This window comes from Aulonocara sp. 'chitande type north' Nkhata Bay, linkage group LG16 (genome assembly GCF_057382095.1).
Source record: "Aulonocara sp. 'chitande type north' Nkhata Bay isolate Kocher_YH1m ecotype deep benthic linkage group LG16, A_spYH_male_GT1.1, whole genome shotgun sequence".
NCBI lineage: Eukaryota > Metazoa > Chordata > Actinopteri > Cichliformes > Cichlidae > Aulonocara > Aulonocara sp. 'chitande type north' Nkhata Bay.
In genome coordinates, this window is record NC_141359.1 from 33985504 (window position 1) to 34012541 (window position 27038).

The 27038-nt window shown below is 45.2% G+C and overlaps 16 protein-coding genes across 16 annotated transcripts; all 16 read right to left on the reverse strand.

Moving 5' to 3' along the window:
• Window positions 1–117: 117 nt before the first annotated feature.
• Window positions 118–1797, reverse strand: LOC147311912 (collagen alpha-3(VI) chain-like). Its single transcript, XM_086267922.1, has 2 exons — window positions 1140–1797; window positions 118–920 (listed from the first exon to the last, which is right to left on the reverse strand). The coding sequence occupies exons 1-2, from the start codon at window positions 1660–1662 to the stop codon at window positions 280–282; spliced, it is 1164 nt and encodes a 387-aa protein (XP_086124048.1). The 5' UTR covers window positions 1663–1797; the 3' UTR covers window positions 118–279.
• A 70-nt stretch (window positions 1798–1867) lies between these two features.
• Window positions 1868–3360, reverse strand: LOC147311913 (collagen alpha-3(VI) chain-like). Its single transcript, XM_086267919.1, has 2 exons — window positions 2838–3360; window positions 1868–2587 (listed from the first exon to the last, which is right to left on the reverse strand). The coding sequence occupies exons 1-2, from the start codon at window positions 3358–3360 to the stop codon at window positions 1914–1916; spliced, it is 1197 nt and encodes a 398-aa protein (XP_086124045.1). The 3' UTR covers window positions 1868–1913.
• A 273-nt stretch (window positions 3361–3633) lies between these two features.
• LOC147311914 (collagen alpha-3(VI) chain-like) lies at window positions 3634–5027 on the reverse strand. Its single transcript, XM_086267933.1, has 2 exons — window positions 4505–5027; window positions 3634–4250 (listed from the first exon to the last, which is right to left on the reverse strand). The coding sequence occupies exons 1-2, from the start codon at window positions 5025–5027 to the stop codon at window positions 3634–3636; spliced, it is 1140 nt and encodes a 379-aa protein (XP_086124059.1).
• A 124-nt stretch (window positions 5028–5151) lies between these two features.
• LOC147311915 (collagen alpha-3(VI) chain-like) lies at window positions 5152–6831 on the reverse strand. Its single transcript, XM_086267921.1, has 2 exons — window positions 6174–6831; window positions 5152–5954 (listed from the first exon to the last, which is right to left on the reverse strand). Exons 1-2 carry the CDS (start codon window positions 6694–6696, stop codon window positions 5314–5316), a joined length of 1164 nt encoding a protein of 387 aa, XP_086124047.1. The 5' UTR covers window positions 6697–6831; the 3' UTR covers window positions 5152–5313.
• Window positions 6832–6901: 70 nt separating this feature from the next.
• On the reverse strand, window positions 6902–8394 carry LOC147311916 (collagen alpha-3(VI) chain-like). Its single transcript, XM_086267920.1, has 2 exons — window positions 7872–8394; window positions 6902–7621 (listed from the first exon to the last, which is right to left on the reverse strand). The coding sequence occupies exons 1-2, from the start codon at window positions 8392–8394 to the stop codon at window positions 6948–6950; spliced, it is 1197 nt and encodes a 398-aa protein (XP_086124046.1). The 3' UTR covers window positions 6902–6947.
• A 277-nt stretch (window positions 8395–8671) lies between these two features.
• LOC147311917 (collagen alpha-3(VI) chain-like) lies at window positions 8672–10065 on the reverse strand. Its single transcript, XM_086267932.1, has 2 exons — window positions 9543–10065; window positions 8672–9288 (listed from the first exon to the last, which is right to left on the reverse strand). The coding sequence occupies exons 1-2, from the start codon at window positions 10063–10065 to the stop codon at window positions 8672–8674; spliced, it is 1140 nt and encodes a 379-aa protein (XP_086124058.1).
• Window positions 10066–10189: 124 nt separating this feature from the next.
• Window positions 10190–11981, reverse strand: LOC147311918 (collagen alpha-3(VI) chain-like). Its single transcript, XM_086267923.1, has 2 exons — window positions 11216–11981; window positions 10190–10992 (listed from the first exon to the last, which is right to left on the reverse strand). The coding sequence occupies exons 1-2, from the start codon at window positions 11736–11738 to the stop codon at window positions 10352–10354; spliced, it is 1164 nt and encodes a 387-aa protein (XP_086124049.1). The 5' UTR covers window positions 11739–11981; the 3' UTR covers window positions 10190–10351.
• LOC147311919 (collagen alpha-3(VI) chain-like) lies at window positions 11800–13436 on the reverse strand. The gene is made up of 3 exons (XM_086265676.1): window positions 12914–13436; window positions 12057–12663; window positions 11800–11809 (listed from the first exon to the last, which is right to left on the reverse strand). Exons 1-3 carry the CDS (start codon window positions 13434–13436, stop codon window positions 11800–11802), a joined length of 1140 nt encoding a protein of 379 aa, XP_086121802.1.
• Window positions 13437–13710: 274 nt separating this feature from the next.
• On the reverse strand, window positions 13711–15104 carry LOC147311920 (collagen alpha-3(VI) chain-like). Its single transcript, XM_086267942.1, has 2 exons — window positions 14582–15104; window positions 13711–14327 (listed from the first exon to the last, which is right to left on the reverse strand). The coding sequence occupies exons 1-2, from the start codon at window positions 15102–15104 to the stop codon at window positions 13711–13713; spliced, it is 1140 nt and encodes a 379-aa protein (XP_086124068.1).
• A 124-nt stretch (window positions 15105–15228) lies between these two features.
• Window positions 15229–16910, reverse strand: LOC147311921 (collagen alpha-3(VI) chain-like). The gene is made up of 2 exons (XM_086267924.1): window positions 16252–16910; window positions 15229–16031 (listed from the first exon to the last, which is right to left on the reverse strand). The coding sequence occupies exons 1-2, from the start codon at window positions 16772–16774 to the stop codon at window positions 15391–15393; spliced, it is 1164 nt and encodes a 387-aa protein (XP_086124050.1). The 5' UTR covers window positions 16775–16910; the 3' UTR covers window positions 15229–15390.
• A 69-nt stretch (window positions 16911–16979) lies between these two features.
• On the reverse strand, window positions 16980–18472 carry LOC147311922 (collagen alpha-3(VI) chain-like). Its single transcript, XM_086267912.1, has 2 exons — window positions 17950–18472; window positions 16980–17699 (listed from the first exon to the last, which is right to left on the reverse strand). Exons 1-2 carry the CDS (start codon window positions 18470–18472, stop codon window positions 17026–17028), a joined length of 1197 nt encoding a protein of 398 aa, XP_086124038.1. The 3' UTR covers window positions 16980–17025.
• A 274-nt stretch (window positions 18473–18746) lies between these two features.
• Window positions 18747–20140, reverse strand: LOC147311923 (collagen alpha-3(VI) chain-like). Its single transcript, XM_086267934.1, has 2 exons — window positions 19618–20140; window positions 18747–19363 (listed from the first exon to the last, which is right to left on the reverse strand). Exons 1-2 carry the CDS (start codon window positions 20138–20140, stop codon window positions 18747–18749), a joined length of 1140 nt encoding a protein of 379 aa, XP_086124060.1.
• Window positions 20141–20264: 124 nt separating this feature from the next.
• Window positions 20265–21945, reverse strand: LOC147311924 (collagen alpha-3(VI) chain-like). The gene is made up of 2 exons (XM_086267925.1): window positions 21287–21945; window positions 20265–21067 (listed from the first exon to the last, which is right to left on the reverse strand). The coding sequence occupies exons 1-2, from the start codon at window positions 21807–21809 to the stop codon at window positions 20427–20429; spliced, it is 1164 nt and encodes a 387-aa protein (XP_086124051.1). The 5' UTR covers window positions 21810–21945; the 3' UTR covers window positions 20265–20426.
• Window positions 21946–22014: 69 nt separating this feature from the next.
• LOC147311925 (collagen alpha-3(VI) chain-like) lies at window positions 22015–23507 on the reverse strand. Its single transcript, XM_086267913.1, has 2 exons — window positions 22985–23507; window positions 22015–22734 (listed from the first exon to the last, which is right to left on the reverse strand). The coding sequence occupies exons 1-2, from the start codon at window positions 23505–23507 to the stop codon at window positions 22061–22063; spliced, it is 1197 nt and encodes a 398-aa protein (XP_086124039.1). The 3' UTR covers window positions 22015–22060.
• Window positions 23508–23781: 274 nt separating this feature from the next.
• Window positions 23782–25175, reverse strand: LOC147311926 (collagen alpha-3(VI) chain-like). Its single transcript, XM_086267936.1, has 2 exons — window positions 24653–25175; window positions 23782–24398 (listed from the first exon to the last, which is right to left on the reverse strand). The coding sequence occupies exons 1-2, from the start codon at window positions 25173–25175 to the stop codon at window positions 23782–23784; spliced, it is 1140 nt and encodes a 379-aa protein (XP_086124062.1).
• A 124-nt stretch (window positions 25176–25299) lies between these two features.
• LOC147311927 (collagen alpha-3(VI) chain-like) lies at window positions 25300–26980 on the reverse strand. Its single transcript, XM_086267927.1, has 2 exons — window positions 26322–26980; window positions 25300–26102 (listed from the first exon to the last, which is right to left on the reverse strand). Exons 1-2 carry the CDS (start codon window positions 26842–26844, stop codon window positions 25462–25464), a joined length of 1164 nt encoding a protein of 387 aa, XP_086124053.1. The 5' UTR covers window positions 26845–26980; the 3' UTR covers window positions 25300–25461.
• Window positions 26981–27038: the final 58 nt, after the last annotated feature.

The window sequence follows — 27038 nt, forward strand, 5'->3', positions numbered from 1 at the left end:
AATCCACTTCTAGTAGCATCAGATCCATCCAGCAAAAACACCACATCCCTTCCTGCTGGCTGTCTGACCACTAAGAGACATGAGATTTACCATATGTTTAACTTGGTCAATCAAATATTTTGCAGCTAAAAAGCACCATGGTAAAAGTGAACTCTTTCTTTACAACCACAACTATTTTATAAAAAAAACAAAAACGAAAACAGAACAAAAAAAAAGGAAAAACAATCCACTGGCTGATTAAACACAGCAAAACCAAATGATTTCTTTTCACACTGTTTCCTACAATGATACTGGACTTTGAAGATGGGTCATGTTCTTACCAGTTACTGTTGGGGTCAAAGGTGTGACCCTCATTGACACTGTGCTCATTACAGAAGAGAGCTGTTCTTGAACATTGGGAAGGTCAGTGAACTCAGACACAGATACAGCATGACTGGGCTCGCCAGTTATGGTCTGAAGTTCTCTGGGGTCAGAGCCTCGGGTTCCAATTGCAATGGTCAAGACACCCAGCTGTTTGAGAGCAGAGGCTGGTTCATCAATACTGTCAAATGATCTTCCACCAGTGATCAATATTAGGACCTGCGGAACTCCTGAGGGCCGCCTGCTTCCGGCAGAGGCCGTGAAGACGTTATCCCTCAAGTACCGGAGAGCTGCTCCAGTGTTGAGGGGTCGTCCGCCTTTGTGCCTCAAACCTCTGACACTGTCAAGGACCTCTCTTTTTGTGGTGTACGTGTTCAGATAGAACTGGACGGCTGGATCGCTGCTGTACTGAACAACCGACACACGGTCTTTGCCATCATCCACACTGAGTGTGTCTACTTGTTTTTGGACAAAGTCTCTCATAGCTGGGAATCCACTTCTAGTAGCATCAGATCCATCCAGCAAAAACACCACATCCCTTCCTGCTGGCTGTCTGACCACTAAGAGACATGAGATTTACCATATGTTTAACTTGGTCAATCAAATATTTTGCAGCTAAAGAGAAACATCTTGAAATTGAACTCTTTCTTCGCAAGCACAACTATTTAAAAAAAAAAACACAATCCACTAGCTAACTGAACACAGCAAATCACATTTGGTTTCTTTTCACACTGTTTCCTACCATGATACTGGAGATTACAAAGGAGTCATGTTCTTACCGGTCACTGTTGGTGTCATGGGCGTGGCCCTCACTATCACTTTGCTCATTACAGAAGAGAGCTGTTCTTGGACACTGGGAAGGTCAGTGAACTCGGACACTGACAGAGCATAACTGGGCTCATATGATAGTTTCTGCAGCTCTCTAGCATCTGAGGTCCTAGTTCCAATGCCAATCACATAAATGCCCTGCTGTTTGAGAGCTGAGGCTGGGCTATCTACATTGTCAAAAGACCTTCCCCCAGTTAGTAAGATCAATATCTGTGGGACACCCTGCAGGCGTCTACTTCCAGAGGAGTTTGTAAAGACGTTGTCTCTGACGTATTGGAGAGCTGCCCCAGTGTTTAGGGGTCTTCCTCCTCTGTGTCTAAGCCCTCTGACCGAGTCCACCACATCCTCCCTTGTGGTATATGTGTTCAGATAGAAATGGACCTCTGGTTCTCTGCTGTACTGGACCACAGAGACATGGTCTTTGTTTTCTCCCACACTGATTTTCTCCACCACTCTCTCTACAAAATCACGCATGGCAGGAAAGCCATTCCTTGTGCCATCAGAACCATCCAGAAGGAATACAATATCTTTTCTGTCACGTGAAGCTGAGAAAAGACAGTAGGACAAAAAAATGAAAACCTTTCACAAAGCTTGTGAGATTATCTTTCACTGGCACACTAATATTTTAACAACACTAGCCTGGCCTACTTCTGTTTTAGAAAGACCACAGCATGCTACCAACTGGTTTGAAATGCACAAAAAACCTATACACACATCACATTCATTTATTTGCTTTTCCTCACTGTAGCTAAAATTAATAACTTTTGGAGCAAGCAACAGGATGTGTCTGACAACGTACCAATTACGGTTGGTAATTCTGGGGTGACTTCAAAAACTGCAGCTTCCACAGAGGACTCAAGTTGCTGTTGCACTTTGGGTAGGTCAGTAAGTTCAGACACAGATAGAGCATAACTGGGCTCGCCAGTTATGGTCTGAAGTTCTCTGGGGTCAGAGCCTCGGGTTCCAATTGCAATGGTCAAGACACCCAGCTGTTTGAGAGCAGAGGCTGGTTCATCAATACTGTCAAATGATCTTCCACCAGTGATCAATATTAGGACCTGCGGAACTCCTGATGGCCGCCTGCTTCCGGCAGAGGCCGTGAAGACGTTATCCCTCAAGTACCGGAGAGCTGCTCCAGTGTTGAGGGGTCGTCCGCCTTTGTGCCTCAAACCTCTGACACTGTCAAGGACCTCTCTTTTTGTGGTGTACGTGTTCAGATAGAACTGGACGGCTGGATCGCTGCTGTACTGAACAACCGACACACGGTCTTTGCCATCATCCACACTGAGTGTGTCTACTTGTTTTTGGACAAAGTCTCTCATAGCTGGGAATCCACTTCTAGTAGCATCAGATCCATCCAGCAAAAACACCACATCCCTTCCTGCTGGCTGTCTGACCACTAAGAGACATGAGATTTACCATATGTTTAACTTGGTCAATCAAATATTTTGCAGCTAAAAAGCACCATGGTAAAAGTGAACTCTTTCTTTACAACCACAACTATTTTATAAAAAAAACAAAAACGAAAACAGAACAAAAAAAAAGGAAAAACAATCCACTGGCTGATTAAACACAGCAAAACCAAATGATTTCTTTTCACACTGTTTCCTACAATGATACTGGACTTTGAAGATGGGTCATGTTCTTACCAGTTACTGTTGGGGTCAAAGGTGTGACCCTCATTGGCACTGTGCTCATTACAGAAGAGAGCTGTTCTTGAACATTGGGAAGGTCAGTGAACTCAGACACAGATACAGCATGACTGGGCTCGCCAGTTATGGTCTGAAGTTCTCTGGGGTCAGAGCCTCGGGTTCCAATTGCAATGGTCAAGACACCCAGCTGTTTGAGAGCAGAGGCTGGTTCATCAATACTGTCAAATGATCTTCCACCAGTGATCAATATTAGGACCTGCGGAACTCCTGAGGGCCGCCTGCTTCCGGCAGAGGCCGTGAAGACGTTATCCCTCAAGTACCGGAGAGCTGCTCCAGTGTTGAGGGGTCGTCCGCCTTTGTGCCTCAAACCTCTGACACTGTCAAGGACCTCTCTTTTTGTGGTGTACGTGTTCAGATAGAACTGGACGGCTGGATCGCTGCTGTACTGAACAACCGACACACGGTCTTTGCCATCATCCACACTGAGTGTGTCTACTTGTTTTTGGACAAAGTCTCTCATAGCTGGGAATCCACTTCTAGTAGCATCAGATCCATCCAGCAAAAACACCACATCCCTTCCTGCTGGCTGTCTGACCACTAAGAGACATGAGATTTACCATATGTTTAACTTGGTCAATCAAATATTTTGCAGCTAAAGAGAAACATCTTGAAATTGAACTCTTTCTTCGCAAGCACAACTATTTAAAAAAAAAAACACAATCCACTAGCTAACTGAACACAGCAAATCACATTTGGTTTCTTTTCACACTGTTTCCTACCATGATACTGGAGATTACAAAGGAGTCATGTTCTTACCGGTCACTGTTGGTGTCATGGGCGTGGCCCTCACTATCACTTTGCTCATTACAGAAGAGAGCTGTTCTTGGACACTGGGAAGGTCAGTGAACTCGGACACTGACAGAGCATAACTGGGCTCATATGATAGTTTCTGCAGCTCTCTAGCATCTGAGGTCCTAGTTCCAATGCCAATCACATAAATGCCCTGCTGTTTGAGAGCTGAGGCTGGGCTATCTACATTGTCAAAAGACCTTCCCCCAGTTAGTAAGATCAATATCTGTGGGACACCCTGCAGGCGTCTACTTCCAGAGGAGTTTGTAAAGACGTTGTCTCTGACGTATTGGAGAGCTGCCCCAGTGTTTAGGGGTCTTCCTCCTCTGTGTCTAAGCCCTCTGACCGAGTCCACCACATCCTCCCTTGTGGTATATGTGTTCAGATAGAAATGGACCTCTGGTTCTCTGCTGTACTGGACCACAGAGACATGGTCTTTGTTTTCTCCCACACTGATTTTCTCCACCACTCTCTCTACAAAATCACGCATGGCAGGAAAGCCATTCCTTGTGCCATCAGAACCATCCAGAAGGAATACAATATCTTTTCTGTCACGTGAAGCTGAGAAAAGACAGTAGGACAAAAAAATGAAAACCTTTCACAAAGCTTGTGAGATTATCTTTCACTGGCACACTAATATTTTAACAACACTAGCCTGGCCTACTTCTGTTTTAGAAAGACCACAGCATGCTACCAACTGGTTTGAAATGCACAAAAAACCTATACACACATCACATTCATTTATTTGCTTTTCCTCACTGTAGCTAAAATTAATAACTTTTGGAGCAAGCAACAGGATGTGTCTGACAACGTACCAATTACGGTTGGTAATTCTGGGGTGACTTCAAAAACTGCAGCTTCCACAGAGGACTCAAGTTGCTGTTGCACTTTGGGTAGGTCAGTAAGTTCAGACACAGATAGAGCATAACTGGGCTCGCCAGTTATGGTCTGAAGTTCTCTGGGGTCAGAGCCTCGGGTTCCAATTGCAATGGTCAAGACACCCAGCTGTTTGAGAGCAGAGGCTGGTTCATCAATACTGTCAAATGATCTTCCACCAGTGATCAATATTAGGACCTGCGGAACTCCTGATGGCCGCCTGCTTCCGGCAGAGGCCGTGAAGACGTTATCCCTCAAGTACCGGAGAGCTGCTCCAGTGTTGAGGGGTCGTCCGCCTTTGTGCCTCAAACCTCTGACACTGTCAAGGACCTCTCTTTTTGTGGTGTACGTGTTCAGATAGAACTGGACGGCTGGATCGCTGCTGTACTGAACAACCGACACACGGTCTTTGCCATCATCCACACTGAGTGTGTCTACTTGTTTTTGGACAAAGTCTCTCATAGCTGGGAATCCACTTCTAGTAGCATCAGATCCATCCAGCAAAAACACCACATCCCTTCCTGCTGGCTGTCTAACCACTAAGAGACATGAGATTTACCATATGTTTAACTTGGTCAATCAAATATTTTGCAGCTAAAAAGCACCATGGTAAAAGTGAACTCTTTCTTTACAACCACAACTATTTTATAAAAAAAACAAAAACGAAAACAGAACAAAAAAAAAGGAAAAACAATCCACTGGCTGATTAAACACAGCAAAACCAAATGATTTCTTTTCACACTGTTTCCTACAATGATACTGGACTTTGAAGATGGGTCATGTTCTTACCAGTTACTGTTGGGGTCAAAGGTGTGACCCTCATTGGCACTGTGCTCATTACAGAAGAGAGCTGTTCTTGAACATTGGGAAGGTCAGTGAACTCAGACACAGATACAGCATGACTGGGCTCGCCAGTTATGGTCTGAAGTTCTCTGGGGTCAGAGCCTCGGGTTCCAATTGCAATGGTCAAGACACCCAGCTGTTTGAGAGCAGAGGCTGGTTCATCAATACTGTCAAATGATCTTCCACCAGTGATCAATATTAGGACCTGCGGAACTCCTGAGGGCCGCCTGCTTCCGGCAGAGGCCGTGAAGATGTTATCCCTCAAGTACCGGAGAGCTGCTCCAGTGTTGAGGGGTCGTCCGCCTTTGTGCCTCAAACCTCTGACACTGTCAAGGACCTCTCTTTTTGTGGTGTACGTGTTCAGATAGAACTGGACGGCTGGATCGCTGCTGTACTGAACAACCGACACACGGTCTTTGCCATCATCCACACTGAGTGTGTCTACTTGTTTTTGGACAAAGTCTCTCATAGCTGGGAATCCACTTCTAGTAGCATCAGATCCATCCAGCAAAAACACCACATCCCTTCCTGCTGGCTGTCTGACCACTAAGAGACATGAGATTTACCATATGTTTAACTTGGTCAATCAAATATTTTGCAGCTAAAGAGAAACATCTTGAAATTGAACTCTTTCTTCGCAAGCACAACTATTTAAAAAAAAAAACACAATCCACTAGCTAACTGAACACAGCAAATCACATTTGGTTTCTTTTCACACTGTTTCCTACCATGATACTGGAGATTACAAAGGAGTCATGTTCTTACCGGTCACTGTTGGTGTCATGGGCGTGGCCCTCACTATCACTTTGCTCATTACAGAAGAGAGCTGTTCTTGGACACTGGGAAGGTCAGTGAACTCGGACACTGACAGAGCATAACTGGGCTCATATGATAGTTTCTGCAGCTCTCTAGCATCTGAGGTCCTAGTTCCAATGCCAATCACATAAATGCCCTGCTGTTTGAGAGCTGAGGCTGGGCTATCTACATTGTCAAAAGACCTTCCCCCAGTTAGTAAGATCAATATCTGTGGGACACCCTGCAGGCGTCTACTTCCAGAGGAGTTTGTAAAGACGTTGTCTCTGACGTATTGGAGAGCTGCCCCAGTGTTTAGGGGTCTTCCTCCTCTGTGTCTAAGCCCTCTGACCGAGTCCACCACATCCTCCCTTGTGGTATATGTGTTCAGATAGAAATGGACCTCTGGTTCTCTGCTGTACTGGACCACAGAGACATGGTCTTTGTTTTCTCCCACACTGATTTTCTCCACCACTCTCTCTACAAAATCACGCATGGCAGGAAAGCCATTCCTTGTGCCATCAGAACCATCCAGAAGGAATACAATATCTTTTCTGTCACGTGAAGCTGAGAAAAGACAGTAGGACAAAAAAATGAAAACCTTTCACAAAGCTTGTGAGATTATCTTTCACTGGCACACTAATATTTTAACAACACTAGCCTGGCCTACTTCTGTTTTAGAAAGACCACAGCATGCTACCAACTGGTTTGAAATGCACAAAAAACCTATACACACATCACATTCATTTATTTGCTTTTCCTCACTGTAGCTAAAATTAATAACTTTTGGAGCAAGCAACAGGATGTGTCTGACAACGTACCAATTACGGTTGGTAATTCTGGGGTGACTTCAAAAACTGCAGCTTCCACAGAGGACTCAAGTTGCTGTTGCACTTTGGGTAGGTCAGTAAGTTCAGACACAGATAGAGCATAACTGGGCTCGCCAGTTATGGTCTGAAGTTCTCTGGGGTCAGAGCCTCGGGTTCCAATTGCAATGGTCAAGACACCCAGCTGTTTGAGAGCAGAGGCTGGTTCATCAATACTGTCAAATGATCTTCCACCAGTGATCAATATTAGGACCTGCGGAACTCCTGATGGCCGCCTGCTTCCGGCAGAGGCCGTGAAGACGTTATCCCTCAAGTACCGGAGAGCTGCTCCAGTGTTGAGGGGTCGTCCGCCTTTGTGCCTCAAACCTCTGACACTGTCAAGGACCTCTCTTTTTGTGGTGTACGTGTTCAGATAGAACTGGACGGCTGGATCGCTGCTGTACTGAACAACCGACACACGGTCTTTGCCATCATCCACACTGAGTGTGTCTACTTGTTTTTGGACAAAGTCTCTCATAGCTGGGAATCCACTTCTAGTAGCATCAGATCCATCCAGCAAAAACACCACATCCCTTCCTGCTGGCTGTCTGACCACTAAGAGACATGAGATTTACCATATGTTTAACTTGGTCAATCAAATATTTTGCAGCTAAAAAGCACCATGGTAAAAGTGAACTCTTTCTTTACAACCACAACTATTTTATAAAAAAAACAAAAACGAAAACAGAACAAAAAAAAAGGAAAAACAATCCACTGGCTGATTAAACACAGCAAAACCAAATGATTTCTTTTCACACTGTTTCCTACAATGATACTGGACTTTGAAGATGGGTCATGTTCTTACCAGTTACTGTTGGGGTCAAAGGTGTGACCCTCATTGGCACTGTGCTCATTACAGAAGAGAGCTGTTCTTGAACATTGGGAAGGTCAGTGAACTCAGACACAGATACAGCATGACTGGGCTCGCCAGTTATGGTCTGAAGTTCTCTGGGGTCAGAGCCTCGGGTTCCAATTGCAATGGTCAAGACACCCAGCTGTTTGAGAGCAGAGGCTGGTTCATCAATACTGTCAAATGATCTTCCACCAGTGATCAATATTAGGACCTGCGGAACTCCTGAGGGCCGCCTGCTTCCGGCAGAGGCCGTGAAGACGTTATCCCTCAAGTACCGGAGAGCTGCTCCAGTGTTGAGGGGTCGTCCGCCTTTGTGCCTCAAACCTCTGACACTGTCAAGGACCTCTCTTTTTGTGGTGTACGTGTTCAGATAGAACTGGACGGCTGGATCGCTGCTGTACTGAACAACCGACACACGGTCTTTGCCATCATCCACACTGAGTGTGTCTACTTGTTTTTGGACAAAGTCTCTCATAGCTGGGAATCCACTTCTAGTAGCATCAGATCCATCCAGCAAAAACACCACATCCCTTCCTGCTGGCTGTCTGACCACTAAGAGACATGAGATTTACCATATGTTTAACTTGGTCAATCAAATATTTTGCAGCTAAAGAGAAACATCTTGAAATTGAACTCTTTCTTCGCAAGCACAACTATTTAAAAAAAAAAAAACACACAATCCACTAGCTAACTGAACACAGCAAATCACATTTGGTTTCTTTTCACACTGTTTCCTACCATGATACTGGAGATTACAAAGGAGTCACGTTCTTACCGGTCACTGTTGGTGTCATGGGCGTGGCCCTCACTATCACTTTGCTCATTACAGAAGAGAGCTGTTCTTGGACACTGGGAAGGTCAGTGAACTCGGACACTGACAGAGCATAACTGGGCTCATATGATAGTTTCTGCAGCTCTCTAGCATCTGAGGTCCTAGTTCCAATGCCAATCACATAAATGCCCTGCTGTTTGAGAGCTGAGGCTGGGCTATCTACATTGTCAAAAGACCTTCCCCCAGTTAGTAAGATCAATATCTGTGGGACACCCTGCAGGCGTCTACTTCCAGAGGAGTTTGTAAAGACGTTGTCTCTGACGTATTGGAGAGCTGCCCCAGTGTTTAGGGGTCTTCCTCCTCTGTGTCTAAGCCCTCTGACCGAGTCCACCACATCCTCCCTTGTGGTATATGTGTTCAGATAGAAATGGACCTCTGGTTCTCTGCTGTACTGGACCACAGAGACATGGTCTTTGTTTTCTCCCACATTGATTTTCTCCACCACTCTCTCTACAAAATCACGCATGGCAGGAAAGCCATTCCTTGTGCCATCAGAACCATCCAGAAGGAATACAATATCTTTTCTGTCACGTGAAGCTGAGAAAAGACAGTAGGACAAAAAAATGAAAACCTTTCACAAAGCTTGTGAGATTATCTTTCACTGGCACACTAATATTTTAACAACACTAGCCTGGCCTACTTCTGTTTTAGAAAGACCACAGCATGCTACCAACTGGTTTGAAATGCACAAAAAACCTATACACACATCACATTCATTTATTTGCTTTTCCTCACTGTAGCTAAAATTAATAACTTTTGGAGCAAGCAACAGGATGTGTCTGACAACGTACCAATTACGGTTGGTAATTCTGGGGTGACTTCAAAAACTGCAGCTTCCACAGAGGACTCAAGTTGCTGTTGCACTTTGGGTAGGTCAGTAAGTTCAGACACAGATAGAGCATAACTGGGCTCGCCAGTTATGGTCTGAAGTTCTCTGGGGTCAGAGCCTCGGGTTCCAATTGCAATGGTCAAGACACCCAGCTGTTTGAGAGCAGAGGCTGGTTCATCAATACTGTCAAATGATCTTCCACCAGTGATCAATATTAGGACCTGCGGAACTCCTGATGGCCGCCTGCTTCCGGCAGAGGCCGTGAAGACGTTATCCCTCAAGTACCGGAGAGCTGCTCCAGTGTTGAGGGGTCGTCCGCCTTTGTGCCTCAAACCTCTGACACTGTCAAGGACCTCTCTTTTTGTGGTGTACGTGTTCAGATAGAACTGGACGGCTGGATCGCTGCTGTACTGAACAACCGACACACGGTCTTTGCCATCATCCACACTGAGTGTGTCTACTTGTTTTTGGACAAAGTCTCTCATAGCTGGGAATCCACTTCTAGTAGCATCAGATCCATCCAGCAAAAACACCACATCCCTTCCTGCTGGCTGTCTGACCACTAAGAGACATGAGATTTACCATATGTTTAACTTGGTCAATCAAATATTTTGCAGCTAAAAAGCACCATGGTAAAAGTGAACTCTTTCTTTACAACCACAACTATTTTATAAAAAAAACAAAAACGAAAACAGAACAAAAAAAAAGGAAAAACAATCCACTGGCTGATTAAACACAGCAAAACCAAATGATTTCTTTTCACACTGTTTCCTACAATGATACTGGACTTTGAAGATGGGTCATGTTCTTACCAGTTACTGTTGGGGTCAAAGGTGTGACCCTCATTGGCACTGTGCTCATTACAGAAGAGAGCTGTTCTTGAACATTGGGAAGGTCAGTGAACTCAGACACAGATACAGCATGACTGGGCTCGCCAGTTATGGTCTGAAGTTCTCTGGGGTCAGAGCCTCGGGTTCCAATTGCAATGGTCAAGACACCCAGCTGTTTGAGAGCAGAGGCTGGTTCATCAATACTGTCAAATGATCTTCCACCAGTGATCAATATTAGGACCTGCGGAACTCCTGAGGGCCGCCTGCTTCCGGCAGAGGCCGTGAAGACGTTATCCCTCAAGTACCGGAGAGCTGCTCCAGTGTTGAGGGGTCGTCCGCCTTTGTGCCTCAAACCTCTGACACTGTCAAGGACCTCTCTTTTTGTGGTGTACGTGTTCAGATAGAACTGGACGGCTGGATCGCTGCTGTACTGAACAACCGACACACGGTCTTTGCCATCATCCACACTGAGTGTGTCTACTTGTTTTTGGACAAAGTCTCTCATAGCTGGGAATCCACTTCTAGTAGCATCAGATCCATCCAGCAAAAACACCACATCCCTTCCTGCTGGCTGTCTGACCACTAAGAGACATGAGATTTACCATATGTTTAACTTGGTCAATCAAATATTTTGCAGCTAAAGAGAAACATCTTGAAATTGAACTCTTTCTTCGCAAGCACAACTATTTAAAAAAAAAAAAACACACAATCCACTAGCTAACTGAACACAGCAAATCACATTTGGTTTCTTTTCACACTGTTTCCTACCATGATACTGGAGATTACAAAGGAGTCACGTTCTTACCGGTCACTGTTGGTGTCATGGGCGTGGCCCTCACTATCACTTTGCTCATTACAGAAGAGAGCTGTTCTTGGACACTGGGAAGGTCAGTGAACTCGGACACTGACAGAGCATAACTGGGCTCATATGATAGTTTCTGCAGCTCTCTAGCATCTGAGGTCCTAGTTCCAATGCCAATCACATAAATGCCCTGCTGTTTGAGAGCTGAGGCTGGGCTATCTACATTGTCAAAAGACCTTCCCCCAGTTAGTAAGATCAATATCTGTGGGACACCCTGCAGGCGTCTACTTCCAGAGGAGTTTGTAAAGACGTTGTCTCTGACGTATTGGAGAGCTGCCCCAGTGTTTAGGGGTCTTCCTCCTCTGTGTCTAAGCCCTCTGACCGAGTCCACCACATCCTCCCTTGTGGTATATGTGTTCAGATAGAAATGGACCTCTGGTTCTCTGCTGTACTGGACCACAGAGACATGGTCTTTGTTTTCTCCCACATTGATTTTCTCCACCACTCTCTCTACAAAATCACGCATGGCAGGAAAGCCATTCCTTGTGCCATCAGAACCATCCAGAAGGAATACAATATCTTTTCTGTCACGTGAAGCTGAGAAAAGACAGTAGGACAAAAAAATGAAAACCTTTCACAAAGCTTGTGAGATTATCTTTCACTGGCACACTAATATTTTAACAACACTAGCCTGGCCTACTTCTGTTTTAGAAAGACCACAGCATGCTACCAACTGGTTTGAAATGCACAAAAAACCTATACACACATCACATTCATTTATTTGCTTTTCCTCACTGTAGCTAAAATTAATAACTTTTGGAGCAAGCAACAGGATGTGTCTGACAATGTACCAATTACGGTTGGTAATTCTGGGGTGACTTCAAAAACTGCAGCTTCCACAGAGGACTCAAGTTGCTGTTGCACTTTGGGTAGGTCAGTAAGTTCAGACACAGATAGAGCATAACTGGGCTCGCCAGTTATGGTCTGAAGTTCTCTGGGGTCAGAGCCTCGGGTTCCAATTGCAATGGTCAAGACACCCAGCTGTTTGAGAGCAGAGGCTGGTTCATCAATACTGTCAAATGATCTTCCACCAGTGATCAATATTAGGACCTGCGGAACTCCTGATGGCCGCCTGCTTCCGGCAGAGGCCGTGAAGACGTTATCCCTCAAGTACCGGAGAGCTGCTCCAGTGTTGAGGGGTCGTCCGCCTTTGTGCCTCAAACCTCTGACACTGTCAAGGACCTCTCTTTTTGTGGTGTACGTGTTCAGATAGAACTGGACGGCTGGATCGCTGCTGTACTGAACAACCGACACACGGTCTTTGCCATCATCCACACTGAGTGTGTCTACTTGTTTTTGGACAAAGTCTCTCATAGCTGGGAATCCACTTCTAGTAGCATCAGATCCATCCAGCAAAAACACCACATCCCTTCCTGCTGGCTGTCTGACCACTAAGAGACATGAGATTTACCATATGTTTAACTTGGTCAATCAAATATTTTGCAGCTAAAAAGCACCATGGTAAAAGTGAACTCTTTCTTTACAACCACAACTATTTTATAAAAAAAACAAAAACGAAAACAGAACAAAAAAAAAGGAAAAACAATCCACTGGCTGATTAAACACAGCAAAACCAAATGATTTCTTTTCACACTGTTTCCTACAATGATACTGGACTTTGAAGATGGGTCATGTTCTTACCAGTTACTGTTGGGGTCAAAGGTGTGACCCTCATTGGCACTGTGCTCATTACAGAAGAGAGCTGTTCTTGAACATTGGGAAGGTCAGTGAACTCAGACACAGATACAGCATGACTGGGCTCGCCAGTTATGGTCTGAAGTTCTCTGGGGTCAGAGCCTCGGGTTCCAATTGCAATGGTCAAGACACCCAGCTGTTTGAGAGCAGAGGCTGGTTCATCAATACTGTCAAATGATCTTCCACCAGTGATCAATATTAGGACCTGCGGAACTCCTGAGGGCCGCCTGCTTCCGGCAGAGGCCGTGAAGACGTTATCCCTCAAGTACCGGAGAGCTGCTCCAGTGTTGAGGGGTCGTCCGCCTTTGTGCCTCAAACCTCTGACACTGTCAAGGACCTCTCTTTTTGTGGTGTACGTGTTCAGATAGAACTGGACGGCTGGATCGCTGCTGTACTGAACAACCGACACACGGTCTTTGCCATCATTCACACTGAGTGTGTCTACTTGTTTTTGGACAAAGTCTCTCATAGCTGGGAATCCACTTCTAGTAGCATCAGATCCATCCAGCAAAAACACCACATCCCTTCCTGCTGGCTGTCTGACCACTAAGAGACATGAGATTTACCATATGTTTAACTTGGTCAATCAAATATTTTGCAGCTAAAGAGAAACATCTTGAAATTGAACTCTTTCTTCGCAAGCACAACTATTTAAAAAAAAAAAACACAATCCACTAGCTAACTGAACACAGCAAATCACATTTGGTTTCTTTTCACACTGTTTCCTACCATGATACTGGAGATTACAAAGGAGTCATGTTCTTACCGGTCACTGTTGGTGTCATGGGCGTGGCCCTCACTATCACTTTGCTCATTACAGAAGAGAGCTGTTCTTGGACACTGGGAAGGTCAGTGAACTCGGACACTGACAGAGCATAACTGGGCTCATATGATAGTTTCTGCAGCTCTCTAGCATCTGAGGTCCTAGTTCCAATGCCAATCACATAAATGCCCTGCTGTTTGAGAGCTGAGGCTGGGCTATCTACATTGTCAAAAGACCTTCCCCCAGTTAGTAAGATCAATATCTGTGGGACACCCTGCAGGCGTCTACTTCCAGAGGAGTTTGTAAAGACGTTGTCTCTGACGTATTGGAGAGCTGCCCCAGTGTTTAGGGGTCTTCCTCCTCTGTGTCTAAGCCCTCTGACCGAGTCCACCACATCCTCCCTTGTGGTATATGTGTTCAGATAGAAATGGACCTCTGGTTCTCTGCTGTACTGGACCACAGAGACATGGTCTTTGTTTTCTCCCACATTGATTTTCTCCACCACTCTCTCTACAAAATCACGCATGGCAGGAAAGCCATTCCTTGTGCCATCAGAACCATCCAGAAGGAATACAATATCTTTTCTGTCACGTGAAGCTGAGAAAAGACAGTAGGACAAAAAAATGAAAACCTTTCACAAAGCTTGTGAGATTATCTTTCACTGGCACACTAATATTTTAACAACACTAGCCTGGCCTACTTCTGTTTTAGAAAGACCACAGCATGCTACCAACTGGTTTGAAATGCACAAAAAACCTATACACACATCACATTCATTTATTTGCTTTTCCTCACTGTAGCTAAAATTAATAACTTTTGGAGCAAGCAACAGGATGTGTCTGACAACGTACCAATTACGGTTGGTAATTCTGGGGTGACTTCAAAAACTGCAGCTTCCACAGAGGACTCAAGTTGCTGTTGCACTTTGGGTAGGTCAGTAAGTTCAGACACAGATAGAGCATAACTGGGCTCGCCAGTTATGGTCTGAAGTTCTCTGGGGTCAGAGCCTCGGGTTCCAATTGCAATGGTCAAGACACCCAGCTGTTTGAGAGCAGAGGCTGGTTCATCAATACTGTCAAATGATCTTCCACCAGTGATCAATATTAGGACCTGCGGAACTCCTGATGGCCGCCTGCTTCCGGCAGAGGCCGTGAAGACGTTATCCCTCAAGTACCGGAGAGCTGCTCCAGTGTTGAGGGGTCGTCCGCCTTTGTGCCTCAAACCTCTGACACTGTCAAGGACCTCTCTTTTTGTGGTGTACGTGTTCAGATAGAACTGGACAGCTGGATCGCTGCTGTACTGAACAACCGACACACGGTCTTTGCCATCATCCACACTGAGTGTGTCTACTTGTTTTTGGACAAAGTCTCTCATAGCTGGGAATCCACTTCTAGTAGCATCAGATCCATCCAGCAAAAACACCACATCCCTTCCTGCTGGCTGTCTGACCACTAAGAGACATGAGATTTACCATATGTTTAACTTGGTCAATCAAATATTTTGCAGCTAAAAAGCACCATGGTAAAAGTGAACTCTTTCTTTACAACCACAACTATTTTATAAAAAAAACAAAAACGAAAACAGAACAAAAAAAAAGGAAAAACAATCCACTGGCTGATTAAACACAGCAAAACCAAATGATTTCTTTTCACACTGTTTCCTACAATGATACTGGACTTTGAAGATGGGTCATGTTCTTACCAGTTACTGTTGGGGTCAAAGGTGTGACCCTCATTGGCACTGTGCTCATTACAGAAGAGAGCTGTTCTTGAACATTGGGAAGGTCAGTGAACTCAGACACAGATACAGCATGACTGGGCTCGCCAGTTATGGTCTGAAGTTCTCTGGGGTCAGAGCCTCGGGTTCCAATTGCAATGGTCAAGACACCCAGCTGTTTGAGAGCAGAGGCTGGTTCATCAATACTGTCAAATGATCTTCCACCAGTGATCAATATTAGGACCTGCGGAACTCCTGAGGGCCGCCTGCTTCCGGCAGAGGCCGTGAAGACGTTATCCCTCAAGTACCGGAGAGCTGCTCCAGTGTTGAGGGGTCGTCCGCCTTTGTGCCTCAAACCTCTGACACTGTCAAGGACCTCTCTTTTTGTGGTGTACGTGTTCAGATAGAACTGGACGGCTGGATCGCTGCTGTACTGAACAACCGACACACGGTCTTTGCCATCATCCACACTGAGTGTGTCTACTTGTTTTTGGACAAAGTCTCTCATAGCTGGGAATCCACTTCTAGTAGCATCAGATCCATCCAGCAAAAACACCACATCCCTTCCTGCTGGCTGTCTGACCACTAAGAGACATGAGATTTACCATATGTTTAACTTGGTCAATCAAATATTTTGCAGCTAAAGAGAAACATCTTGAAATTGAACTCTTTCTTCGCAAGCACAACTATTTAAAAAAAAAAAACACAATCCACTAGCTAACTGAACACAGCAAATCACATTTGGTTTCTTTTCACACTGTTTCCTACCATGATAGTGGAGATTACAAAGGAGTCACGTTCTTACCGGTCACTGTTGGTGTCATGGGCGTGGCCCTCACTATCACTTTGCTCATTACAGAAGAGAGCTGTTCTTGGACACTGGGAAGGTCAGTGAACTCGGACACTGACAGAGCATAACTGGGCTCATATGATAGTTTCTGCAGCTCTCTAGCATCTGAGGTCCTAGTTCCAATGCCAATCACATAAATGCCCTGCTGTTTGAGAGCTGAGGCTGGGCTATCTACATTGTCAAAAGACCTTCCCCCAGTTAGTAAGATCAATATCTGTGGGACACCCTGCAGGCGTCTACTTCCAGAGGAGTTTGTAAAGACGTTGTCTCTGACGTATTGGAGAGCTGCCCCAGTGTTTAGGGGTCTTCCTCCTCTGTGTCTAAGCCCTCTGACCGAGTCCACCACATCCTCCCTTGTGGTATATGTGTTCAGATAGAAATGGACCTCTGGTTCTCTGCTGTACTGGACCACAGAGACATGGTCTTTGTTTTCTCCCACATTGATTTTCTCCACCACTCTCTCTACAAAATCACGCATGGCAGGAAAGCCATTCCTTGTGCCATCAGAACCATCCAGAAGGAATACAATATCTTTTCTGTCACGTGAAGCTGAGAAAAGACAGTAGGACAAAAAAATGAAAACCTTTCACAAAGCTTGTGAGATTATCTTTCACTGGCACACTAATATTTTAACAACACTAGCCTGGCCTACTTCTGTTTTAGAAAGACCACAGCATGCTACCAACTGGTTTGAAATGCACAAAAAACCTATACACACATCACATTCATTTATTTGCTTTTCCTCACTGTAGCTAAAATTAATAACTTTTGGAGCAAGCAACAGGATGTGTCTGACAACGTACCAATTACGGTTGGTAATTCTGGGGTGACTTCAAAAACTGCAGCTTCCACAGAGGACTCAAGTTGCTGTTGCACTTTGGGTAGGTCAGTAAGTTCAGACACAGATAGAGCATAACTGGGCTCGCCAGTTATGGTCTGAAGTTCTCTGGGGTCAGAGCCTCGGGTTCCAATTGCAATGGTCAAGACACCCAGCTGTTTGAGAGCAGAGGCTGGTTCATCAATACTGTCAAATGATCTTCCACCAGTGATCAATATTAGGACCTGCGGAACTCCTGATGGCCGCCTGCTTCCGGCAGAGGCCGTGAAGACGTTATCCCTCAAGTACCGGAGAGCTGCTCCAGTGTTGAGGGGTCGTCCGCCTTTGTGCCTCAAACCTCTGACACTGTCAAGGACCTCTCTTTTTGTGGTGTACGTGTTCAGATAGAACTGGACGGCTGGATCGCTGCTGTACTGAACAACCGACACACGGTCTTTGCCATCATCCACACTGAGTGTGTCTACTTGTTTTTGGACAAAGTCTCTCATAGCTGGGAATCCACTTCTAGTAGCATCAGATCCATCCAGCAAAAACACCACATCCCTTCCTGCTGGCTGTCTGACCACTAAGAGACATGAGATTTACCATATGTTTAACTTGGTCAATCAAATATTTTGCAGCTAAAAAGCACCATGGTAAAAGTGAACTCTTTCTTTACAACCACAACTATTTTATAAAAAAAACAAAAACGAAAACAGAACAAAAAAAAAGGAAAAACAATCCACTGGCTGATTAAACACAGCAAAACCAAATGATTTCTTTTCACACTGTTTCCTACAATGATACTGGACTTTGAAGATGGGTCATGTTCTTACCAGTTACTGTTGGGGTCAAAGGTGTGACCCTCATTGGCACTGTGCTCATTACAGAAGAGAGCTGTTCTTGAACATTGGGAAGGTCAGTGAACTCAGACACAGATACAGCATGACTGGGCTCGCCAGTTATGGTCTGAAGTTCTCTGGGGTCAGAGCCTCGGGTTCCAATTGCAATGGTCAAGACACCCAGCTGTTTGAGAGCAGAGGCTGGTTCATCAATACTGTCAAATGATCTTCCACCAGTGATCAATATTAGGACCTGCGGAACTCCTGAGGGCCGCCTGCTTCCGGCAGAGGCCGTGAAGACGTTATCCCTCAAGTACCGGAGAGCTGCTCCAGTGTTGAGGGGTCGTCCGCCTTTGTGCCTCAAACCTCTGACACTGTCAAGGACCTCTCTTTTTGTGGTGTACGTGTTCAGATAGAACTGGACGGCTGGATCGCTGCTGTACTGAACAACCGACACACGGTCTTTGCCATCATCCACACTGAGTGTGTCTACTTGTTTTTGGACAAAGTCTCTCATAGCTGGGAATCCACTTCTAGTAGCATCAGATCCATCCAGCAAAAACACCACATCCCTTCCTGCTGGCTGTCTGACCACTAAGAGACATGAGATTTACCATATGTTTAACTTGGTCAATCAAATATTTTGCAGCTAAAGAGAAACATCTTGAAATTGAACTCTTTCTTCGCAAGCACAACTATTTAAAAAAAAAAAACACAATCCACTAGCTAACTGAACACAGCAAATCACATTTGGTTTCTTTTCACACTGTTTCCTACCATGATACTGGAGATTACAAAGGAGTCACGTTCTTACCGGTCACTGTTGGTGTCATGGGCGTGGCCCTCACTATCACTTTGCTCATTACAGAAGAGAGCTGTTCTTGGACACTGGGAAGGTCAGTGAACTCGGACACTGACAGAGCATAACTGGGCTCATATGATAGTTTCTGCAGCTCTCTAGCATCTGAGGTCCTAGTTCCAATGCCAATCACATAAATGCCCTGCTGTTTGAGAGCTGAGGCTGGGCTATCTACATTGTCAAAAGACCTTCCCCCAGTTAGTAAGATCAATATCTGTGGGACACCCTGCAGGCGTCTACTTCCAGAGGAGTTTGTAAAGACGTTGTCTCTGACGTATTGGAGAGCTGCCCCAGTGTTTAGGGGTCTTCCTCCTCTGTGTCTAAGCCCTCTGACCGAGTCCACCACATCCTCCCTTGTGGTATATGTGTTCAGATAGAAATGGACCTCTGGTTCTCTGCTGTACTGGACCACAGAGACATGGTCTTTGTTTTCTCCCACATTGATTTTCTCCACCACTCTCTCTACAAAATCACGCATGGCAGGAAAGCCATTCCTTGTGCCATCAGAACCATCCAGAAGGAATACAATATCTTTTCTGTCACGTGAAGCTGAGAAAAGACAGTAGGACAAAAAAATGAAAACCTTTCACAAAGCTTGTGAGATTATCTTTCACTGGCACACTAATATTTTAACAACACTAGCCTGGCCTACTTCTGTTTTAGAAAGACCACAGCATGCTACCAACTGGTTTGAAATGCACAAAAAACCTATACACACATCACATTCATTTATTTGCTTTTCCTCACTGTAGCTAAAATTAATAACTTTTGGAGCAAGCAACAGGATGTGTCTGACAATGTACCAATTACGGTTGGTAATTCTGGGGTGACTTCAAAAACTGCAGCTTCCACAGAGGACTCAAGTTGCTGTTGCACTTTGGGTAGGTCAGTAAGTTCAGACACAGATAGAGCATAACTGGGCTCGCCAGTTATGGTCTGAAGTTCTCTGGGGTCAGAGCCTCGGGTTCCAATTGCAATGGTCAAGACACCCAGCTGTTTGAGAGCAGAGGCTGGTTCATCAATACTGTCAAATGATCTTCCACCAGTGATCAATATTAGGACCTGCGGAACTCCTGATGGCCGCCTGCTTCCGGCAGAGGCCGTGAAGACGTTATCCCTCAAGTACCGGAGAGCTGCTCCAGTGTTGAGGGGTCGTCCGCCTTTGTGCCTCAAACCTCTGACACTGTCAAGGACCTCTCTTTTTGTGGTGTACGTGTTCAGATAGAACTGGACGGCTGGATCGCTGCTGTACTGAACAACCGACACACGGTCTTTGCCATCATCCACACTGAGTGTGTCTACTTGTTTTTGGACAAAGTCTCTCATAGCTGGGAATCCACTTCTAGTAGCATCAGATCCATCCAGCAAAAACACCACATCCCTTCCTGCTGGCTGTCTGACCACTAAGAGACATGAGATTTACCATATGTTTAACTTGGTCAATCAAATATTTTGCAGCTAAAAAGCACCATGGTAAAAGTGAACTCTTTCTTTACAACCACAACTATTTTATAAAAAAAACAAAAACGAAAACAGAACAAAAAAAAAGGAAAAACAATCCACTGGCTGATTAAACACAGCAAAACCAAATGATTTCTTTTCACACTGTTTCCTACAATGATACTGGACTTTGAAGATGGGTCATGTTCTTACCAGTTACTGTTGGGGTCAAAGGTGTGACCCTCATTGGCACTGTGCTCATTACAGAAGAGAGCTGTTCTTGAACATTGGGAAGGTCAGTGAACTCAGACACAGATACAGCATGACTGGGCTCGCCAGTTATGGTCTGAAGTTCTCTGGGGTCAGAGCCTCGGGTTCCAATTGCAATGGTCAAGACACCCAGCTGTTTGAGAGCAGAGGCTGGTTCATCAATACTGTCAAATGATCTTCCACCAGTGATCAATATTAGGACCTGCGGAACTCCTGAGGGCCGCCTGCTTCCGGCAGAGGCCGTGAAGACGTTATCCCTCAAGTACCGGAGAGCTGCTCCAGTGTTGAGGGGTCGTCCGCCTTTGTGCCTCAAACCTCTGACACTGTCAAGGACCTCTCTTTTTGTGGTGTACGTGTTCAGATAGAACTGGACGGCTGGATCGCTGCTGTACTGAACAACCGACACACGGTCTTTGCCATCATCCACACTGAGTGTGTCTACTTGTTTTTGGACAAAGTCTCTCATAGCTGGGAATCCACTTCTAGTAGCATCAGATCCATCCAGCAAAAACACCACATCCCTTCCTGCTGGCTGTCTGACCACTAAGAGACATGAGATTTACCATATGTTTAACTTGGTCAATCAAATATTTTGCAGCTAAAGAGAAACATCTTGAAATTGAACTCTTTCTTCGCAAGCACAACTATTTAAAAAAAAAAACACAATCCACTAGCTAACTGAACACAGCAAATCACATTTGGTTTCTTTTCACACTGTTTCCTACCATGATAGTGGAGATTACAAAGGAGTCACGTTCTTACCGGTCACTGTTGGTGTCATGGGCGTGGCCCTCACTATCACTTTGCTCATTACAGAAGAGAGCTGTTCTTGGACACTGGGAAGGTCAGTGAACTCGGACACTGACAGAGCATAACTGGGCTCATATGATAGTTTCTGCAGCTCTCTAGCATCTGAGGTCCTAGTTCCAATGCCAATCACATAAATGCCCTGCTGTTTGAGAGCTGAGGCTGGGCTATCTACATTGTCAAAAGACCTTCCCCCAGTTAGTAAGATCAATATCTGTGGGACACCCTGCAGGCGTCTACTTCCAGAGGAGTTTGTAAAGACGTTGTCTCTGACGTATTGGAGAGCTGCCCCAGTGTTTAGGGGTCTTCCTCCTCTGTGTCTAAGCCCTCTGACCGAGTCCACCACATCCTCCCTTGTGGTATATGTGTTCAGATAGAAATGGACCTCTGGTTCTCTGCTGTACTGGACCACAGAGACATGGTCTTTGTTTTCTCCCACATTGATTTTCTCCACCACTCTCTCTACAAAATCACGCATGGCAGGAAAGCCATTCCTTGTGCCATCAGAACCATCCAGAAGGAATACAATATCTTTTCTGTCACGTGAAGCTGAGAAAAGACAGTAGGACAAAAAAATGAAAACCTTTCACAAAGCTTGTGAGATTATCTTTCACTGGCACACTAATATTTTAACAACACTAGCCTGGCCTACTTCTGTTTTAGAAAGACCACAGCATGCTACCAACTGGTTTGAAATGCACAAAAAACCTATACACACATCACATTCATTTATTTGCTTTTCCTCACTGTAGCTAAAATTAATAACTTTTGGAGCAAGCAACAGGATGTGTCTGACAACGTACCAATTACGGTTGGTAATTCTGGGGTGACTTCAAAAACTGCAGCTTCCACAGAGGACTCAAGTTGCTGTTGCACTTTGGGTAGGTCAGTAAGTTCAGACACAGATAGAGCATAACTGGGCTCGCCAGTTATGGTCTGAAGTTCTCTGGGGTCAGAGCCTCGGGTTCCAATTGCAATGGTCAAGACACCCAGCTGTTTGAGAGCAGAGGCTGGTTCATCAATACTGTCAAATGATCTTCCACCAGTGATCAATATTAGGACCTGCGGAACTCCTGATGGCCGCCTGCTTCCGGCAGAGGCCGTGAAGACGTTATCCCTCAAGTACCGGAGAGCTGCTCCAGTGTTGAGGGGTCGTCCGCCTTTGTGCCTCAAACCTCTGACACTGTCAAGGACCTCTCTTTTTGTGGTGTACGTGTTCAGATAGAACTGGACAGCTGGATCGCTGCTGTACTGAACAACCGACACACGGTCTTTGCCATCATCCACACTGAGTGTGTCTACTTGTTTTTGGACAAAGTCTCTCATAGCTGGGAATCCACTTCTAGTAGCATCAGATCCATCCAGCAAAAACACCACATCCCTTCCTGCTGGCTGTCTGACCACTAAGAGACATGAGATTTACCATATGTTTAACTTGGTCAATCAAATATTTTGCAGCTAAAAAGCACCATGGTAAAAGTGAACTCTTTCTTTACAACCACAACTATTTTATAAAAAAAACAAAAACGAAAACAGAACAAAAAAAAAGGAAAAACAATCCACTGGCTGATTAAACACAGCAAAACCAAATGATTTCTTTTCACACTGTTTCCTACAATGATACTGGACTTTGAAGATGGGTCATGTTCTTACCAGTTACTGTTGGGGTCAAAGGTGTGACCCTCATTGGCACTGTGCTCATTACAGAAGAGAGCTGTTCTTGAACATTGGGAAGGTCAGTGAACTCAGACACAGATACAGCATGACTGGGCTCGCCAGTTATGGTCTGAAGTTCTCTGGGGTCAGAGCCTCGGGTTCCAATTGCAATGGTCAAGACACCCAGCTGTTTGAGAGCAGAGGCTGGTTCATCAATACTGTCAAATGATCTTCCACCAGTGATCAATATTAGGACCTGCGGAACTCCTGAGGGCCGCCTGCTTCCGGCAGAGGCCGTGAAGACGTTATCCCTCAAGTACCGGAGAGCTGCTCCAGTGTTGAGGGGTCGTCCGCCTTTGTGCCTCAAACCTCTGACACTGTCAAGGACCTCTCTTTTTGTGGTGTACGTGTTCAGATAGAACTGGACGGCTGGATCGCTGCTGTACTGAACAACCGACACACGGTCTTTGCCATCATCCACACTGAGTGTGTCTACTTGTTTTTGGACAAAGTCTCTCATAGCTGGGAATCCACTTCTAGTAGCATCAGATCCATCCAGCAAAAACACCACATCCCTTCCTGCTGGCTGTCTGACCACTAAGAGACATGAGATTTACCATATGTTTAACTTGGTCAATCAAATATTTTGCAGCTAAAGAGAAACATCTTGAAATTGAACTCTTTCTTCGCAAGCACAACTATTTAAAAAAAAAAAACACAATCCACTAGCTAACTGAACACAGCAAATCACATTTGGTTTCTTTTCACACTGTTTCCTACCATGATAGTGGAGATTACAAAGGAGTCACGTTCTTACCGGTCACTGTTGGTGTCATGGGCGTGGCCCTCACTATCACTTTGCTCATTACAGAAGAGAGCTGTTCTTGGACACTGGGAAGGTCAGTGAACTCGGACACTGACAGAGCATAACTGGGCTCATATGATAGTTTCTGCAGCTCTCTAGCATCTGAGGTCCTAGTTCCAATGCCAATCACATAAATGCCCTGCTGTTTGAGAGCTGAGGCTGGGCTATCTACATTGTCAAAAGACCTTCCCCCAGTTAGTAAGATCAATATCTGTGGGACACCCTGCAGGCGTCTACTTCCAGAGGAGTTTGTAAAGACGTTGTCTCTGACGTATTGGAGAGCTGCCCCAGTGTTTAGGGGTCTTCCTCCTCTGTGTCTAAGCCCTCTGACCGAGTCCACCACATCCTCCCTTGTGGTATATGTGTTCAGATAGAAATGGACCTCTGGTTCTCTGCTGTACTGGACCACAGAGACATGGTCTTTGTTTTCTCCCACATTGATTTTCTCCACCACTCTCTCTACAAAATCACGCATGGCAGGAAAGCCATTCCTTGTGCCATCAGAACCATCCAGAAGGAATACAATATCTTTTCTGTCACGTGAAGCTGAGAAAAGACAGTAGGACAAAAAAATGAAAACCTTTCACAAAGCTTGTGAGATTATCTTTCACTGGCACACTAATATTTTAACAACACTAGCCTGGCCTACTTCTGTTTTAGAAAGACCACAGCATGCTACCAACTGGTTTGAAATGCACAAAAAACCTATACACACATCACATTCATTTATTTGCTTTTCCTCACTGTAGCTAAAATTAATAACTTTTGGAGCAAGCAACAGGATGTGTCTGACAACGTACCAATTACGGTTGGTAATTCTGGGGTGACTTCAAAAACTGCAGCTTCCACAGAGGACTCAAGTTGCTGTTGCACTTTGGGTAGGTCAGTAAGTTCAGACACAGATAGAGCATAACTGGGCTCGCCAGTTATGGTCTGAAGTTCTCTGGGGTCAGAGCCTCGGGTTCCAATTGCAATGGTCAAGACACCCAGCTGTTTGAGAGCAGAGGCTGGTTCATCAATACTGTCAAATGATCTTCCACCAGTGATCAATATTAGGACCTGCGGAACTCCTGATGGCCGCCTGCTTCCGGCAGAGGCCGTGAAGACGTTATCCCTCAAGTACCGGAGAGCTGCTCCAGTGTTGAGGGGTCGTCCGCCTTTGTGCCTCAAACCTCTGACACTGTCAAGGACCTCTCTTTTTGTGGTGTACGTGTTCAGATAGAACTGGACGGCTGGATCGCTGCTGTACTGAACAACCGACACACGGTCTTTGCCATCATCCACACTGAGTGTGTCTACTTGTTTTTGGACAAAGTCTCTCATAGCTGGGAATCCACTTCTAGTAGCATCAGATCCATCCAGCAAAAACACCACATCCCTTCCTGCTGGCTGTCTGACCACTAAGAGACATGAGATTTACCATATGTTTAACTTGGTCAATCAAATATTTTGCAGCTAAAAAGCACCATGGTAAAAGTGAACTCTTTCTTTACAACCACAACTATTTTATAAAAAAAACAAAAACGAAAACAGAACAAAAAAAAAGGAAAAACAATCCACTGGCTGATTAAACACAGCAAAACCAAATGATTTCTTTTCACACTGTTTCCTACAATGATACTGGACTTTGAAGATGGGTCATGTTCTTACCAGTTACTGTTGGGGTCAAAGGTGTGACCCTCATTGGCACTGTGCTCATTACAGAAGAGAGCTGTTCTTGAACATTGGGAAGGTCAGTGAACTCAGACACAGATACAGCATGACTGGGCTCGCCAGTTATGGTCTGAAGTTCTCTGGGGTCAGAGCCTCGGGTTCCAATTGCAATGGTCAAGACACCCAGCTGTTTGAGAGCAGAGGCTGGTTCATCAATACTGTCAAATGATCTTCCACCAGTGATCAATATTAGGACCTGCGGAACTCCTGAGGGCCGCCTGCTTCCGGCAGAGGCCGTGAAGACGTTATCCCTCAAGTACCGGAGAGCTGCTCCAGTGTTGAGGGGTCGTCCGCCTTTGTGCCTCAAACCTCTGACACTGTCAAGGACCTCTCTTTTTGTGGTGTACGTGTTCAGATAGAACTGGACGGCTGGATCGCTGCTGTACTGAACAACCGACACACGGTCTTTGCCATCATCCACACTGAGTGTGTCTACTTGTTTTTGGACAAAGTCTCTCATAGCTGGGAATCCACTTCTAGTAGCATCAGATCCATCCAGCAAAAACACCACATCCCTTCCTGCTGGCTGTCTGACCACTAAGAGACATGAGATTTACCATATGTTTAACTTGGTCAATCAAATATTTTGCAGCTAAAGAGAAACATCTTGAAATTGAACTCTTTCTTCGCAAGCACAACTATTTAAAAAAAAAAACACAATCCACTAGCTAACTGAACACAGCAAATCACATTTGGTTTCTTTTCACACTGTTTCCTACCATGATAGTGGAGATTACAAAGGAGTCACGTTCTTACCGGTCACTGTTGGTGTCATGGGCGTGGCCCTCACTATCACTTTGCTCATTACAGAAGAGAGCTGTTCTTGGACACTGGGAAGGTCAGTGAACTCGGACACTGACAGAGCATAACTGGGCTCATATGATAGTTTCTGCAGCTCTCTAGCATCTGAGGTCCTAGTTCCAATGCCAATCACATAAATGCCCTGCTGTTTGAGAGCTGAGGCTGGGCTATCTACATTGTCAAAAGACCTTCCCCCAGTTAGTAAGATCAATATCTGTGGGACACCCTGCAGGCGTCTACTTCCAGAGGAGTTTGTAAAGACGTTGTCTCTGACGTATTGGAGAGCTGCCCCAGTGTTTAGGGGTCTTCCTCCTCTGTGTCTAAGCCCTCTGACCGAGTCCACCACATCCTCCCTTGTGGTATATGTGTTCAGATAGAAATGGACCTCTGGTTCTCTGCTGTACTGGACCACAGAGACATGGTCTTTGTTTTCTCCCACATTGATTTTCTCCACCACTCTCTCTACAAAATCACGCATGGCAGGAAAGCCATTCCTTGTGCCATCAGAACCATCCAGAAGGAATACAATATCTTTTCTGTCACGTGAAGCTGAGAAAAGACAGTAGGACAAAAAAATGAAAACCTTTCACAAAGCTTGTGAGATTATCTTTCACTGGCACACTAATATTTTAACAACACTAGCCTGGCCTACTTCTGTTTTAGAAAGACCAC